At 39.2% G+C, this 17,721-nt stretch overlaps 2 protein-coding genes across 6 annotated transcripts in view; one reads left to right on the top strand and one right to left on the bottom strand.

Moving 5' to 3' along the window:
• ASH2L (ASH2 like, histone lysine methyltransferase complex subunit) overlaps positions 1–9,852 on the top strand; it is a 90,218-nt gene extending 80,366 nt beyond the window's left edge. For all 4 annotated transcript variants that reach the window (XM_077144613.1, XM_077144614.1, XM_077144617.1 and 1 more), the window contains 4 exons: positions 6,779–6,871; positions 8,126–8,224; positions 8,948–9,007; positions 9,123–9,852. In XM_077144613.1, coding sequence (XP_077000728.1) covers positions 6,779–6,871; positions 8,126–8,224; positions 8,948–9,007; positions 9,123–9,230 — 360 coding nt within the window. In that variant the 3' untranslated portion in view covers positions 9,231–9,852. The remainder of the gene's footprint in view (positions 1–6,778; positions 6,872–8,125; positions 8,225–8,947; positions 9,008–9,122) is intronic.
• Positions 9,853–10,628: 776 nt separating this feature from the next.
• On the bottom strand, positions 10,629–17,721 carry STAR (steroidogenic acute regulatory protein). Of its 2 annotated transcripts, none has more exons than XM_077144683.1 (7): positions 17,512–17,721; positions 16,280–16,393; positions 15,843–15,970; positions 14,567–14,725; positions 14,302–14,486; positions 13,605–13,698; positions 10,629–11,269 (listed from the first exon to the last, which is right to left on the bottom strand). In XM_077144683.1, the coding sequence occupies exons 1-7, from the start codon at positions 17,573–17,575 to the stop codon at positions 11,135–11,137; spliced, it is 879 nt and encodes a 292-aa protein (XP_077000798.1). In that variant the 5' UTR covers positions 17,576–17,721; the 3' UTR covers positions 10,629–11,134. The 2 variants fall into 2 exon arrangements, with proteins under 2 accessions (XP_077000798.1, XP_077000799.1); XM_077144684.1 differs by lacking the exon at positions 10,629–11,269 and adding an exon at positions 12,381–13,082 and having other exon boundaries at positions 17,512–17,720.

Genomic DNA, 17,721 nt, shown 5'->3' with positions numbered 1-17,721 from the left:
AATTAGTACCAATCCTGTGCAAACTCTTCAAAAAAAAATTGATGAGGAGGGAAGGCTACTTAACTCATTCTACAAAGCCAGCATCACCCTCATTCCAAAGCCAGGCGAAGATATTACAAGGAAGGAAAATTAAAGACCAATCTCTCTAATGAATGTAGATGCAAAAATCCTCAACAGAATTCTTGCAAATCAAATCCAGCAACACATTAAAAGAATTATACACCATGATCAATTAGGATGCATCCCAGATATGCAAGGATGGTTCAACATAAGAAAATCAATTAATGTAATATACCATATCAACAAATCAAAGCAGAAAAAAAACATGATCATCTCCATTCATGCAGAAAGAGCATTTGACGAACTTCAACATTCTTTCATGTTGAAAACACTTCAAAGGATAGGAATAGAAGGGAACTTCCTCAACATGATAAAGGGAATGTATGAAAAACCCACAGCTAACATCATCCTCAATGGAGAAAAACTGAAAACTTTCCCCTTAAGATCAGGAATAAGACAAGGATGTCCACTATCACCATTGTTATTCAACATTGTGTTGGAATTCTAGCCAGAGAAATTAGACAAGAAAAAGAAGTACAAGGCATCAAAATTGGAAAGGAAGTAAAACTCTCACTGTTTGCAGATGATATGATACTATATGTCAAAAACCCTGAAAAATCTACAGCAAAACTACTAGAGCTAATAAATGAGTACAGCAAAGTGCCAGGTTATAAGATCAACACTCAAAAATCTATAGTGTTTCTATACACTAATGAACAATCTGAGGGGGAAATCAAGAAAAGAATTCCATTTACAGTTGTAACCAAAAGAATAAAATATTTAGGAATAAATTTAACTAAAGACACAAAAGACCTATACAAAGAATACTACAAGAAATTGCTAAAAGAAATCACAGAAGACCTAAATAAATGGAAGGGCATACCATGTTCATGGATTGGAAGACTAAATATAGTTAAGATGTCACTTCTACCTAAATTGATTTACAGATTCAATGCAATACCAATCAAAATCCCAACAATTTACATTTCAGAAAAACCAATAACCAACTTTATCTGGAAGGGCAGGGTGCCCCAAATAGCTAAAAGTATCCAGAGGAAAAGAAATGAAGTCGGAGGTCTTTAAGTTGTTACTATGAAGGCTTACTATGAAGCTACGGTGATCAAAACAGCATGGTACTGGCATAAATATAGATATATTGACCAATGAAATCGAATAGTGTTCAGATATAGGCCCTCTCATCTATGGACAGTTGATCTTTGATAAGGCAGTCAAGCCAACTCACCTGGGACAGAACAGTCTCTTCAGTAAATGGTGCCTAGAGAACTGGATATCCATATGCAAAAGAATGAAAGAGGACCCATATCCCACACCCTATACAAAAGTTAACTCGAAATGGATCAAAGGCCTAAACATTAGATCTGAGACCATAAAACTGTTAGAGGAAAATGTAGAAAAATAGCTAATCAATCGTATACTTGGAGGTGGTTTTCTAGACCTTACACCCAAAGCAAGAGCTTTGAAGAAATAAATAAATGGAAACTCCTCAAAATTAAACACTTTTGTGCATCAAAGAACTTCATCAAGTAAGTAAAAAGACAGCCTACCCAACGGGAAACAATATTTGGAAACAACATATCAGATAAAGGTCTAGTATCCAGAACTTATAAAGAGATTGTTCAACTCAGTAACAAAAAGACAGCCAACCCAATTACAAAATGGGCAAAAGACTTGAACAGACACTTCTCAGAAGAGGAAATGCAAATGGCCAAAAGGCATTTGAAAAGATGTTCAACTTCCCTGGATATTAGAGAAATGCAGATCAAAAGCACAATGAGATATCATCTCACACCCACCAGAATGGCCATTATCAATAAAACAGAAAATGACAAGTGCTGGAGAGGATGTGGAGAAAGAGGCACACTTATCCACTGTTGGTGGGAATGTCAGGTGGTACAACCACTATGGAAGGCAGTTTGGTGGTTCCTCAAAAAGCTAAAACTAGAATTGCCACATGACCTGGCAATACCATTGCTATGTATCTACTCAGGATATGAGGGCAAGGACACAAATGGACATTTGCATACCAATGTTTATAGCAGCATTATTTACAATTGCCAAGAGATGGAAACAGCCAAAATGCCCATCAACAAACAAGTGGCTAAACAAACTGTGGTATATACATACGATGAAATATTATGTAGCTATATGGCAGAATAAAATTATGAAGTGTGTAACAACATGGATGGACCTTAAGGACATTAAGCTGAGTGAGATTAGCCAGAAACTAAAGGACAAATACTGTATAGTCTCACTGATATGAACTGACATTAGTGAATAAACTTGGAGAATTTCTTTGGTAACAGAGACCATCAGGAGATAGAAATAGGGTAAGATATTGGGTAATTGGAACTGAAGGAATACAGATTGTGCAACAGGACTGAATGTAAAAATTCAGAAATGGACAGCACAATACTACCTGACTGTAATACAATTATGTTAAAACACTGAATGAAGCTGAATGTGAGAATGATAGAGGGTGGAGGGACTGGGGGCACAAATGAAATCAGGATGAAAAATAGATGGTAAAGATTGAATGGTATAATCTAGGAATGTGTAGAATGTGTAAAGACAGTGACTAAATGTACAGATTTTAAAAATGTTTTTGCATGAGGAAGAACAAAGGAATGTCATTATTGCAAGATGCTGAAAATAAATGGTAATTGATATTTTAAAATTTCAACTTATGTGTGAGACTAAAGCAAAAAATGTTTATTCGGTACAAAATTTGTATTTTGACTAGTGCATTTCCTAATATAACTTATGTAGACAGCTTAATTGAGCACCATAAGTACATGGAACCTTGAGTAGGACATGAGATTTTGTTGGTTTGTCCAGAGTGAGGCCCCAATAAATCCCAGAGTGATTTGAACAGTGAATAAAAATGTATTTGCAAAGTCCCCTTCAGGGAATGGTGAGAATGGGAGAAAATTCAACTTCCCCAAGTTGAATTCTTGATATTCTCAACAGCAGTGTGGACAACCAAACTATAGGCTGAACCCCCAGTCTTGAGGTTTGTTCATATGAAACTTAACCCCGCAAAGGATGGGTCAAGCCTACTTAAAATTAAGCCTAAGAGTCACCCCCAAGAGAACCTTTTTTGTTGCTCAGGTGTGGCCTCTCTCTCCAGCCAACACAACAAGCAAATCACCACCCTCCCCTTGTCTACGTGGGACATGACTCCCAGGGGTGTGGACCTTCCTGGCAATGTGGAACAGAAACCCTAGAATGAGCTGAGACTCAGCATCAAGGGATTGAGAAAACCTTCTCGATCAAAAGGGGGAAGAGTGAAATGAGACAAAGTGTCAATGGCTGAGAGATTCCAAACAGAGTAGAGAGGTTATCCTGGAGGTTATTCTTATGCATTAAGTAGATATCACCTTGTTATTCAAGATGTAACAGAGAGGCTGGAGGGAACTGCCTGAAAATGTAGAGCTGTGTTCCAGTAGCCATGGTTCTTGAAGATGATTATATAATGATATAGCTTTCACAGTGTGACTGTGTGATTATGAAAACCTTGTGTCTGATGCTCCTTTTATCTCCCTTGTCACCAGACGAGTAGAACATATGGAATAAAAATAAATAATAGGGGGAACAAATATTAAAATAAATTTAGTTTCAAATGCTAGTGATCAATGACAGGGAGGGGTAAGGGGTTATGGTATGTATAAATTTTTTTTCTTTTTTTCGTTTTATTTCTTTTTCTGAAGAGATGCAAATGTTCCAAGAAATGATCATGATAATGAATATGCAACTAATTGATGATATTGTGAATTACTGATTATATATGTAGAACGGAATGATCAAAATAGGAATGTGTTTGGTGTTTTTTGGTATTTCAAAAAAATAAAATAATTTAATAAAAAATAAATTTAAAAAATGGAAAGTTAAAAAAATAAAGATTATACATCTTGGCATAGCATTAAGTTTTATATGCAGCAAAATTTTCCCATATAATAGTATTGAACATAGGCAGAGTTGAATAAGGAAGGTCTTTGACAGAATTTAAGCTGTGAAAGTGGAGTGGACTAGTATCGAGAGAGAACCAGTGTAGAAGGAAGTACTGGAAACTGCTGAACTACATTCCAGTACCCTTGATTCTTGAAGACAATTGTGTAAGTATATAGCTTTTACTTTGTGACCGTGTGATTATGAAAACCTTGTATCTAATGCTCCCTTTATATACAGTATGGACAGATAAGTGCCAAAAAAAAAAATAAGGACAATAAATAAATAATAGGAGGGATAACGGGATTTAAAAAAATGGATAGATTGCAATGTTATTGTTAATGAGAGGGAGGAATAAGGGGTATGGGATGTGGGTTTTTTCCTTTGTCTTTCTATTTCTTTTTCTGGAATGATGCAGGTGTTCTATATATAATTGATCAAAACGTCCATTGACCTGAAGTACCCCTACAAAGTGTTATACACCTCAAGTTCAGGAGTCTGTCTGCATAGACCCTTACCATTCATAGGTGCAAAAATGTTTCAGAAAAACAGCAAGTGGATTGAAAGAGGCTTTGTGATAACACTTAGTGGATGCAAAACGGACCTTATTTGCAAGTATCATGGCAGGGCCATAGGCATTCACAGAGAATATAATATAGACAGAGCCTCATTCCTAAATACAGGAAGGATGGTTTTTATCTCATAAAAGCTGTCAAGAGAAGGTCAAGGCACCACCCAATCCATCTTTACCATTTCCATGCTCTCACCAAGGCTGATGTGGCTTCTATTCCTATTTAATATCAGATTCTCCAGCAACGAGACCAAAGCTGAGCCTTTGTTATATTGCCATCACATATGGAGGCCACATAGCCACTTGATAGCAAGTTAAATGCACTGAAACTGTTCTACCCTAACCTATATTTTTAATTCGGTTGTCTTTTTATTAATTAGTTGTAGTACTTTATATATTCTGGATTACAGTCCTTTGTCAGATATGTTTTAAATTTTCTTCTAATCTGACTTGTCTCTTCGTTTTCTTATTGTGTCATCTGATGAACTGAAATTTTACACTTTTATGAAGTCTTAATTTATCAAGTTTTTCTTCTACAGTTATATTCTTCCTGTGAATTGAGAAATCTTTGCCTATGCTCCAGTCATGAAAACGTATTCTCGTATGTTTTCTCTGAAAGAATTATGGTTTTAGCATTTATGTTTAGGTCTTTTCCACCTAGAGTTATTTTGTGTGTACAATGTGAAGTAGGGACCAAGGTTAATTCTATTTTTTCAAATGGGTATTCAGTTATTCCAACACCGTTTGTTAATATCTCTTTCCTTTCTCCCGTTGTATTGCTTTGATGCCTTGAGTGAAAATCAAATGACTGAATAAGTGTAGGTTGATTTTGGGCTCTTTATTATTTATATTCCACTGATCTGATTGTTGATCCTTATACCAGCACATGCTATCTTGATTATTGTAGATTTAGGGTAAATCTTTTAAATTTGTTCCTAAATTAGTCTTTAATGTGTTAATTTAATTAATGTAAGTCTTTCTAGGTTGTTCTGAATTTAAGCAGCCTAAGGTCCCATTTTTTTGATCACGTTGAACTGTTGACTCACATTACAACTCCTCCGATCTAGAACCCCAAAATGTACACCTACACTAATGCCTGGTTTTACAGAACCCAGAGGATACCATAGGAGTCTTTAAAATGATTTACTTTCATTTATATTTTAAAAATTTGTTCCTAATTTGAATAAGGAATTTAATAATATAGCCATACAATAGAACGCTGTGGTCTGTTTTTAAAAATTATATGCATACTGATATGTAATGATCGCCAAGATATATAATGGAGTGAAAAGTTCAAGATGTGAAACAGAATGTATGATATGCTACCATTTGTATGTTTTTTAAGCTTGCTTTTTTTTATGTGTGCACATTTGTGTTATTTGGTTTTTTGTTTGACTATGATTTTTAATTTTTAAGATGTTAATATATGCCTAGACTTTGTGGAAAGATACCAGGACACTAGAACAGTAATTGCTTTTGGTGAGGGACACTGAAGATTGAGGGATATAGTGAAATGGAGAGAGACTCTTCCTTTTATAATCTTCTGTATTTTTGGATTTTTTGAAACCATGTTTAATACAAGTATGTGCTAAAAATTCAAATTTTAAAAAATTAATTCCATGTATTTATTTAGTAGTGGATAGTTAAATGGACTTTTGGGGCCAGCAAGATCAGGTAGTGACCTGGAGACCACCTGTGAGAGAAGCAAGTAGGGAACTAGGAGGGGAGGAAGTGGTAATTTTAAACTATCCCTTCAAAATTGTTTTTATAGAATAGAGAATTTTAGGCCAAGTTGGCTTGTTTCTTTCTTTAAGATTATTGTGGGGGGGGAAGAACTATGAGTAAATTTAGCCACTTTTATGGATATTTTTGTTGTGAGAGTGTGGGTATATTTATGTGTATGTTTTTCCTACAATTTTTTTTTTATGTTTTCCTACAAATTTTCTTAGTAAAGGCTTTTTTGAAAAATGTTTAACAATCATGTGCTGTCTGGTACTTTTAAGAAGCACTTGTAGCTCAAAATCTAGCCAAGGCAATTCTGTAAAGATTTTAAATTTCTGTTGGGGAGCACAAAGACTCCCTTACTTGTGTGCATTTGGCTTTTTTAAAAAAATCGTGCTGGTGTAGCTGATGCTTCAGTGTGCCTCTCCCGCTTTGTTTCTTTCTCTCTTGGTTTTCAAGGCTTTGATAAAGTTCAAGAGTTATTTGTATTTTGAAGAAAAAGACTTTGTGGATAAAGCAGAGAAGAGCCTAAAGCAGACTCCCCATAGTGAGGTGAGTCATGGTCATAAAAACGTCAGAATTAGAAGACCTTGAAGATTGGGACCAACGCCTGATTTTTAGAAGTATGGACAGATTTCTTCCAGAGAGGAAGAAAGGGGATAATAGCACAACTAGCCAGTAGCAGAGCAGGCACAGATTTTGTACTTGCCCTGTAGTACCATGCTGCTGCTTCAAGGGGGTGACCAGCCTTTCAGGAGCTTTCTGCAGAGAAAAGAGTATAAAAACAGTGCCTACTAAGAAAGTCTGTGAGAGGTTGAGGAAGCAGGTGAGATATGTTTTTTCCTTATCAGACGGGAGACATTGAGTGCAGCAAAGGACAGCTAGCATAGAAGAGACCTTACTGTGTGGACCTGAGGCACCAGGAGCTGAAATGGCTTGCTCTGTGAACCTTCCCTATCTCCTAGAGTTTGTGGAAGAAGTCTGCCCAAGGTCATAGCACAATCAAGGAAGGGCTGGCGTATCTCGCCAACCATAAGGGCCAAAAATTAAAAGGGAAAGGAGTGAAGAAAGTTCTGAGCTGGAAACATTTTTCCATAACAATACAGTGAGGCCACATAAAGCAATAACAGAAGGGAGTTTAGGAAAAATAAAGAAACTAGGTTCTTGTTTTTAGGAAGAAAATAGTAAAGAGAAATAGATAATAGCATAAGGATGACACAGCCAGGAAATACAGCCAGGGAAAAGGTAACTCTTGTTGGAAAAAAGAGGCTAAAAAACTTCTTCAAAAAAAGAAGCTTGTTCTCAAGAGATAAGTTAGAAAGATTCAGAGAATTTTTGGAGTAATTAAAGGAGAGAAAGGACAAACAAAACGAGGATATAGAGACTGCTAGAAGATCCGAAGAAATCTTCAAAGTAGAAATGCAGAAGTGTGAACCTGAGGCAAGGGAAAAGGACAGTAAATAAATAACTTAAGTATGTATCATTCTAAATTACCAGTAGAAAATTAGATTATTTTTTATAAATACATTGTATTGAATAATATAGTGTAGAACTGCTTGATATAAATAGCACAGGAATTGAGAAAGCAAATAAATCTGAAGACCAACAAATAGTGCATGTAAAAGTACTTTAAAAATCTAAAATATTGCAAAATATATTGTTGTTACACAAGCTATATGCTGTTAGGATACATAATTACCAGTAGTATGGTATGATAGCAATAATTCTAAAGTGTTCTCCAAGTGAATTATTTTTTGTTTCTTCTGTTTATAAATTCTGAAGTAAAATCAGTGCTTTTTGTTTCAGATAATATTTTATAAAAATGGCATCAATCAAGGTGTGGCTTACAAGGATATTTTTGAGGGTGTTTACTTTCCAGCCATCTCATTGTACAAGAGCTGCACGGTATGTGTCTTATTCATTCTGTGAATGGAACTTGAGGGAAAGGAGGTTAATGAATGTGATAAAAGAGACATTGAGTTCTAGAAAGAATCTCCATAGGCTGAAGAATAAGATGGAATGTGTTGCTCTTGTTACTGCTTGGTCCAGGAATAGCTGAAGGATTTTAGGAAGTATTTGCTTGGATGGGTAAATATTATGTAAATATTTAAGTGTGATCTATACTTTTTCTTTTGAATTCACTGTGAGGTCAATGTTTGGAATGTGAAAGTATATTTAAAGTATATATTGCATGAATCAACTTGGTTTCATATATCCTGATAACCTACCATTATTGTTTAGGAACTTTTGATTTTATTGACTTTTTTTAAATTATGATTCAGCCTGAAGAGGGGGAGAACTATCTTCATTAGGGCTTGTTAATTTTTTTTTAAGTAATTGAGAGATTAATGCTTAGAGATTTCTTATGTAGTTTTAGTCTGTCAGTAACCACCAATGAAACCAGTAAAATAAGGAAATCTTTAGGATGTGAACAGAAATTATGACACAGGTCTGTCTTATTTACCTTATTCTTGATGGACATGGCCACTTTGTGCCCTGTTAACATACATCATGCATTACAGTTATACACTGAGCATGACAGTTCCATTTAAAGAGAAAAACTTTCCATATCAAATTGACTTTTCCAGTCTTGTTTTTTCATGTTTGCTTGAATTGAATTTATACCAGGTTTCCATCAACTTTGGACCATGCTTCAAGTATCCTCCGAAGGATCTTACTTACCACCCTGTGAGTAACAGATATCAGCATTGTATCTCTTGTTTCCTGTTGTGGTTATTAAAATAGACTTTATTTTAATAATAATTTAATCACCCTCTTTCCCTGTTTCTCTTCCTTCCTGCAGATGAGTGACATGGGCTGGGGTGCTGTGGTGGAACATACTCTGGCTGATGTCTTATATCATGTGGAAACAGAAGTGGATGGGAGACGGAGTCCCCCATGGGAGCCCTAACCAGTTTCTTCTCTCTTTCCAGACATGGACTTTGTGGGGAATAAAGACTGAGTATATTTTATTTTAAACGTTCTCCCTAAGATGCTGCAGAATACAGCCTCTACTTTTAGCAAATTAAAAGGCTCAGATGGAAACCCTGCCCCTTAATATTCTTCCCTCACTTTCAGTGAACACTCTTATTTTATGTCGCATATGCCAACAACCGCTAACCCACAAACCTATCAGCTCCCTGTGAAATTGGTGCTGTACCACATTACCACATTCTCTCCCAGCTGGGACTCGTTATTTTATTGTATTTTCCAAGGATTTGAATAATTTTGTCCAAGTAGGTAACTTACTGAAAGACATTTTCTTCTGTAAGTACTGACTCATTCCCACCTGATGTCTAAGGAAGTGAGTGGGTTGTTTCTGAGAACAGCTGAAATCAATGGCAGCACATTCCAAACCAATCTAAAAACATTTTCCTTTTGTTGTGAGTTTGTTTGTGTTATTAGTTTTGAAATATGCTTTTGAACACTGGGATCTCTGAAACCTACAGGTCTCTATAACTGTAATTGTAAAAGTAACATGCTTGCAGCTTTAACAAAGTTAGAAACTCTTCCCAAATAAAACTTGTTTTCAAGTTTGTGTGGCACTTTGGTTCCCTGTCAGGTTGGATTCCTCTTGATGACAGTGTCAAAAACGTGGGCCACATAAGGAAGGAAAGCAAGCATTGCAGGGAAGAGACAGATTTCTTCTGACCTGTGTTTCAACCCTTCTTCTATTGTGTCTCTTTTAGCCAGCCAAATCAGTCACCCTCTTTATCCTGTGAAAATTAGTCTTTCAAGAAGACAAATGAGAATTTTTAAGGAATAATGGTTTCCCTCCTCTTCTTTACTTTGAACATTAATGTATGTGCAGGTTATTTTACTGATTTGGTTATCTTCCTTTGCTTAAAGGGAAGTTTTCAGCATATTGAAAACTGGAATATGAGAATAAGCCTTCCCTTGGGATCCCTTTATGGCTTCTCTGTCTCCTTTTCTCCTGTGACAACAACCCATAAGTCTTAGGATAAATGGATCCCTCCCAAGATTGCCCCCAAGACACCTGTCTGTGACTTTACCTAGGTAGAAAAGTGGTTCACCATGAGATAGGGGATATGTTGCCAAGAATCATCATAGTTTTTATGCCTATAGCTCTTCTCTAAATATCTTCCTGTTATTTTTCTTAAGATATTTCCTTAATTTCAAGTGAATGTTGGTGTCTTAACACAGCAGCTTTAATTAGTATTTTTTTTCTTCCAATGAATTACTCCATTTCTTTGTTTTGGCCATTTCACTATTCCGTGCCCTTTTTTTTTTTTTTTTAATAGAAACATGACTCGGAGTCAGTATGTTCACAAAATGGAATCTTAGATATTTATTAATTGATGGGCTGGTCTTACAGGAAAACATGTTTATAGAAGTTTCTGGATCTTCAGAGTTTGAAAGACTCCCAAGAAAATTAGGATAGTGTTATTTAGAGGAAGCTAGAGATAAATTCTTTGTAATATAAATGACAATTAAATTGTATACCTATTCTCCACTTAAATTAGAAAATTAGATTTTTTGCATATTCGGCTTTCATAAATCAGTAAGAGAAGTAATGATGTTGCCAGTTTATACTTCATATTCAAAATTTGTATGTGTGTGTGAGAGAGAGAGATAAGGTTCATTTGAAAGGTTCAAAGAATACTTATTCTTTATATGGTCTTATATAGTTTCTGTAAACAGAGCATCAGTGACAACTTGTTTTATTCCAATGTAAAAGTGAAACATGTGCCAAAATATCTCCCCCAGACAATACAAAGACACAGTTACATAGTTTGATGAAGGCAAATTATAATTCAGCTCCATGGTATTAGTTGAAAGCCCATTTCTGTACCATCAGCTTATTCTCGTTTGAAACCAAAATATGATTTCTTTACATATCTCTAAGTAATCGTTTTCTCTCAGCAGGGAGTGGATGATAATTCTGTTCTGGAAATATTTCTGCAATTCTCCCCTCTCACTCAGAAACTCCTGGAGAGATAAACAATAATTTCATCTCTGCCCCCCAAAATAGACTTCACTAGGAAGCAGTCAGAATAAATACTAATAAATACCTCTATCAATTGTAAAATTTCACTACCTCAAAAAATACCAGTGTCCCCACTACTGCTAATCTCTTCAATAAATATGCCAGAGCCCTGTTTCCAAATGGTGTTAGTTATCAACACCATTAGAATTAGAATAGAAAAATACCGGGTGATAATGGTTCATTTTTCATCCTACTTATAACATTTAGCTAAATAATCTCATCCCAACCTATGTTTTAATTTTTTTCAACATATATATATATATATATATATATATATATATATTTTTTTTTTTTTTTTTTTTTTTCCACATAGACAGGAACCGGGAAGCAAACCCAGTTCTCCAGCCTGGCAGGCAAGAACTCTGCTGGCTGAACCAGTGTGGCCTGCCCCCAGCCTATATTTTTAAAACATAAATTCTTTAAATTCTGGAAAGGAAATTTGCTACCAACATATTACTCCTTCTCCCTCCGCCCACCTTCTTTCTCAAAATAGTAAAATATTAATCCATTGAAGCAGAAAAGTTGGCAGTCTGGAGCTGAGCTGACAGCTGTTGAATTCTTTTACAACAAATTAACATCATTAATAATAGAAATGTTGATCAGGAGCTGATGTAACTCTGAACTAAAGATTCAGTTCCCTTTTTTAGGTCTAAACAATTATGATGGGAAAATAAGAATGCTTGTTTTAACTTTCTCTTAGTATTACTATTCTTTCTCACATTTGGCACTATCATTGCTTTTAATTAGGAAGTAAAAATCCTGTCATAATCTCCATCTTTCAGTGCCCATTAATCAGCTATGTGTTGTAGAGTTCTTTAAGAACTGATTTAGGCTTGTGCTTGTCATGAAAACTAAATTTTTATAAAAGATTCTGGTAACATTCTAAATAATTGAATAACATACCCCCCCCCCCAAGTTTTTCCCATTTAATGAGCAGGGGAATTAATTTCACTAATTAAAATGCTTTCCCAGAACTCCTCTAGCATAAAATTGCAATTTTACTAAACTAGACTTTTTTAAGAGTAGAATTTTAAAAACAGGTGCAGACTGAGGTTGTGTTTGTTATATGTCTTTATTTTGACTGGTACTCATGAAAGAAATGGGGGTCCAGTCTAGTTTTGTATTTTTCCACAGAAAAAAGCTTGAAATAGATTTCTGGAAGGTCCCTACTGTGGGGAGATGCTTGTTCCTTTGGTGTGGCTTTCTGCTCACTTGTTGAAGCACAGGTTTTCTAGAGCCCTTTTATCCAGACATACTGCCACAGTGGATGGTATAGTAAGGTCCTAATTCTGGTAGTTAGCATCCCACACACATCCATATCAGCTAGTAGCATTTTAAGATGTTTGTTTTTAGGTGGGCAAGTAAGGGCCAAGAAAAAAGTTATACAAATATTTTGGGAGCCTTCATTTCACAGCTAATCACTGAATGAAGTGAAAAGGCTCTTCTTTATGTAAAAGTCTCATCCCAATTTTCTTGGTTCTAAAATTTTACCAAGCTGATACCTGGAATCATATTCTAAACACTACAACCACATACTGTGTACCCGGATGACGATGTTAAAAACAGATTTTCAGGCTTTCACCATGGTGAGCCCTGCAGGCAGATGCAGGGAGGAACAGTTGGGAGCAGCAGGCTTTTCTTTTAACACCTGGCTGCAGAGGTGGGGCTAGACTCCATGCGCTTGCGGAGATGCTTGGCAAAATCCATCTGGGTCTGTGATAGGACCTGGTTGATGATAGTCTTTGGTAGCCATCCCTGGAGTAGAAGATAGAGTTTGGCCATCTTGTGGGTAATGGTTCATGCTAGACACATACCCTGTATCCTACCACTGACATGGGTTGTCTGGGGCTTGTTCTTCCCGCTGCTTATAGGCACAGCCTTAGGTTGACCAGGGTCTAGGACTGGAGGACTATGTTGCCATCCTGCTGTTAGCAGCAGTGCAAGAAGCACTGGATTTGCTGTTAAGATAAATTTCAACTCTGTCTTCCCAGCTGTGTGACCCTGGTCAGGTTACTTCTCTAGGCCTAAATTTCCCACTCTCTGAAATGATGGTAAATGCCGGATTGAAATTTGATGTGATAGGTAAGAGGGACCCATTGAAGGCTTTTGAGAATGTGAAACATCAACGAGGCTATCACTGAAGTGTCTTCCATTTCTAATAGTCCATGATTCTCTGAAAATGGAAGGAGGATTCTCCCCATCCCGTGTGAGATACTACAGAGGAGGGGAGAGCCTCTTTTTCCCACCACCCACTGTTCCACATCCCACACCCCTCACCTTGAGATCAATGCTGAGCAGCCAAGTGAGTTTGGTCTTTGAGGGGCTTCCAGCCAGAGGACGAAGCACCATGCAAGTGGGGCCATGTTCAGCTCTGGCAAATGAATAGAAGTAGAGTCACAAAGATAATCCAGGGTTCTCTCTAATGCTCACTAGTTATACTAGCCGCATTTCTAGAGTGTTAAATCATTTCCTAAATCTCATCAGAAAAGGACCTTTTACCAAGGGTGAAATTTAACACTTGGCATGGTTACCTTAAGCATCAGAAGAGATGCTTAGTTTTACCTGAAGCAGAAGCCTGGAGGCTTCTTGCTGTACCTTTTATTTGCTGGCTCATGAGAAGTTTGGGGGAAAAGTCCAGGGTGGTGGCTGGGGCCCTTGGCAGCAGCTAAGTGGTGTGGATTATTTCAGCATTTTAATCACCAGTACCTCTGTACCAGAGTATACCATCTGAATCTTAGCCCTGCCCTTGTTTTAGAAAATGTGAAGGTTCTTAAACTTTCTGAGAGGGGCAGGACAAACTTTGTCTAAGGTAGAGCCAATCTTGTCTTTCTGCCTTACTTTGGAAAAATGAGACTCTTTATTTCCTTTGTAAAGGAAATTGAGGATAGAAACTTAAGGATTAGCCTTGGAGCTGAGGATTCAGATCATCATGCACTCGGTGGAGCGGGGAGCTTGGAGCTGCTTCCATAATTACCTGATGACACCTTTCTGCTCAGGCATCTCCCCGAAATGTGTGGCCATGCCAGCCAATACACAGGTGGAGCCTCGGCGCTTGGCACAGCGCACACTCACGAAGTCACGGGGTCCTACAAGGTTTCCTGCTGCCTCTGCAGCCAGCTCATGGGTGATGATTGTATCTTTTCCAATCCTCTGCAGGACCTACTTGGCCACAAAAGAACCAAAATCACTACTCAGCCATGCTGGGGCTAAGACATCACACACAGCTGGGCTTGCCTTACCTTGATCTCCTTAACATTGGGGTTCCACTCTCCCATTGCCTCCATGTGCTCCACAAGCTCTTCATAGAGCCTCTCCATGGGCTGGTCCACCACCACCTCCAACCGAAATACTTTGCCCACGTCTGGGACCACTTTACTCAGCACTTTGTCACCATTTGGCTGTCGGAGACAGAAAGGAGCCCCAGGATAAAAATTAGAGAAAAATATCCCTAACCTTGGGCACACAGACCATACCAGACAAGGAAGAGAGGGCAACAGCAAAAAAGAACTCCCAAGTTAGGCATGAGGAAGTCTGGGATTGTTTCTGATTAAGATACAGTGGGTAATTTTTCCTGCTTCAAGCTTCCTATGTCTGCTGAAGAGTGGGAGGTAACCTGCCCACCTCCTGGACTGTTAGTTGATTTTGGTGGGGTGGTAGTTCCAACTGAACAGAACCTTTTGTCACTAGAAGCTCAGGGATTTTGAAAGACAAACCTGAGGGTGAGAAATGTCTGGTCTCCACCCAGCTCTTTAGATACAAAAAATATTGGAGATTTTTTAGTTCAGTTCCTCATTTCACACAAGAAGGATGTGGGGCTCAGAGGCTTCAGCAATATCCCAGGTACCCCAACTAAGAGCCAGGCTGGACCCAGATACAAAGTTTCTTGACTCCCAAACTAGTAAGTGATCTTTTTTAACTCCATTACTATGAAAACTTGGAGACGAGATTTTTACCTGAACTTTGCATATCAGGCAAGATTTTGTTGACAAAGCCACTACTCAAATCACAGAGCCACTGGCTTTTACTGTGGGCACTATTATGCTCCCAGTGGCAGGTGGGGTACTCAGGAGCAGAGAACCCAGAGGGCCTTGGCCGCCTCTGGGTCCATCTCTTGTAGGCTCAGCCCAGGCTGCCCCAGGACTGCACAATCACAAGGTGTGCTGAGCAGCAAACATCACCCCCCACCCACTTAGTGCCTTGGGAATACCAGCCTGGAATGGTGAGGCCTTGAATGCACAAGGAATCCCCACTGCCTGGTCTCTGTTGAGTGGGTGTGTGGTGAGGGTAGCTAAGGATACAAGAAACAGCATTTCTCACTCAGGAATCCCAAAATGTCTTTGATGAGTGGAGGGAGTGTTGAACGATATATTACTAGACAAGGCAAGTTCTAAAAATACTTGCTGCCCAGTGACTACTGCATGAGATGGGGATCCAAGAACAGCAGACGCCCCAGCGGGCCTTGGGGATGGCAAGGCACAATGAGGAGCTAGGGGTTGCTCCCCACCACACACATACCTGCTGGTTCTCGTTCCTCCAGCCCTCCTGGTTGCTGAGGATGCCCAGCGCCTTATGCATGGCCTCTTCCCCCTGCTGGATGTAAGCCACCTCCTGGTCACTGTAGAGAGTCTCTTCTAGCCGAGAACCTATGGACACAGTCAAGGAAACACAGATTCTCTCTAGTCCCCGCGCCTTCTGCCAGTTGTCATCCCCTTGATTGCTGGAGCTGCTGCACCTTTTTCTGAAGAGCCAACCAAAGCCATAGGTTTTTGCCTGCAGGACACAGCAGCTACAGGTGACAGGGAAGGAGGGGATTTGACCTTGAAGAACTCTATTCCCACAGTCCCCAAATAAAGTTTGTGAGAAAGGGGGGTGGGGATCATAGTCATGCACACAATTTATGTAATCTGGAAACCTCCTGCTGCTGGCAGAAGCGCAACCTCCTTGGTACTTACCAAGCAGAGAGCTCTGGCGTCGAACCTGATTAATCCATGTACTGGGGATCGGGCCCCCCAGTGCCCTCCGGTTCAGCTCCTGGCCAATGGCCAACACAGTTTGGTGCCTCAACCCTGCAGGAAGAGGAGGGTATCATTGCCTAGGGACTGAAAAGCCTGGGGTACTCCATCCCCTCATCTTGTCCCAGAAGGAACAGGCTCAGAAAGGGAAAGTGTCTTGCTCAGGAACACATCAATTCCTGGTAGAAAGCCTGAACTACAGCCGCATGCCCAACTTTCAGCCTCTTGGCTGCAGGCTGTCTCCACGGTCCAGAAATCCATGCCTTCCCTCTGGATGGTCAAGCCTGATCCTGCCTGGAGGTAGGGACTGCACCAGAAGCCTGCTTCTCCTTCCAGAAAAGAGAGAAGCTTTGTTCAAACCAGAAAACTACAGCTGCAGAAAGAGAATACTCGACACCCCCCCCCCATTCCCCGCCTCCAGAGTCTGTATAATGCAGCAGTCAGGATCCTTCGCCTGAGTAAAATGTTCAGCATGCCCCCAGGTCTGTGTCTGTCAAGTTATTGATTTAGAAAGTACAATCCTACTGCCAGGTGCAGCTTGTCCAACCATGACTTCCATTTAAAATACAGCTATCTTAGCCCAATGTTATTAGAAAGGATTGTTTAGATGGTTTGTGGACCCTTCAATGAATGGCAGCAGCAGACTGGCTCAAATGACTTCTGGGTCTGAATTAGTCATGTAGTAACCAACTCCAGCACCTTCCTAACTGCACAGTGGTAAAACTTCTGTACACCCAACCCATTTTCTCTAACTTGTTCTTTCTCTGTCTTAATCCAGTTATTCTTCTCTTCTCTCCTTCCTGCCCATGTCTCAGGCTTGCCAATACTGCTTGTTGGTATCAAGGTTCACTTGTTCCTCCACCACCACTTTGTACCATGGTGCCAGCCTTCTCCAGCTCTAGATGAGGACAAAGTCAGGAATGGTTCAAGAAAGATAGGAAACCCAGTGGGGAGACCAGAAATTGCAGAACCTGGAAGGAATGGAGCCATCTTAGCATTCAGCCCCATTTTCCAGATGGGAAAACCGGCCCAGAGGGAAAGAGACTTTGCTCAAGCTCACTTAGTAAGGGGCACCACTGGGATCAGAACCTGGGTGGCCTGAGTGCTGGTCCAGGACTTCCCCATTAAATCACATTGCCTGAGAAAGCCTCCTCCCGTGCCAGCAGACTCACCTTTCATGTTGCGCACGTGTCTGTAGGAGCTCCCAGCACACAGTTTAAATGTTGCTAGTAGCATTGTTTCCTGCAGAAGGGGCAGATGTGATGGTGGTGCCGCTGCAGCTGCTATTGCCTCAGCACTCAAGGGTGGCTTCGTCTGTCCTTTCTGATCAAGGCAGCTCTAGGTCCGGCAGCTCTGGCTGAGACCCAGCGCGTTCTGCGTCT

This window comes from Tamandua tetradactyla, chromosome 26 (assembly GCF_023851605.1).
Source record: "Tamandua tetradactyla isolate mTamTet1 chromosome 26, mTamTet1.pri, whole genome shotgun sequence".
Classification (NCBI taxonomy): domain Eukaryota; kingdom Metazoa; phylum Chordata; class Mammalia; order Pilosa; family Myrmecophagidae; genus Tamandua; species Tamandua tetradactyla.
The sequence above is the reverse complement of the archived record's forward strand: the minus strand, read 5'-3'. Positions and strand labels throughout refer to the sequence as shown.

Excerpts from the sequence above, each read along its gene's own strand:
- STAR (XM_077144683.1), bottom strand. The coding sequence starts at position 17,575 with ATGCTACTAGCAACATTTAAACTGTGTGCTGGGAGCTCCTACAGACAC. Across the intron at positions 13,699-14,301 it reads GAGCAGAAAGGTGTCATCAG|AGCTGAACATGGCCCCACTT; the intron begins GTAATTATGGAA and ends TTCATTTGCCAG. Across the intron at positions 11,270-13,604 it reads TGCTCAGCATTGATCTCAAG|GAGTTTCTGAGTGAGAGGGG; the intron begins GTGAGGGGTGTG and ends TTATCTCTCCAG.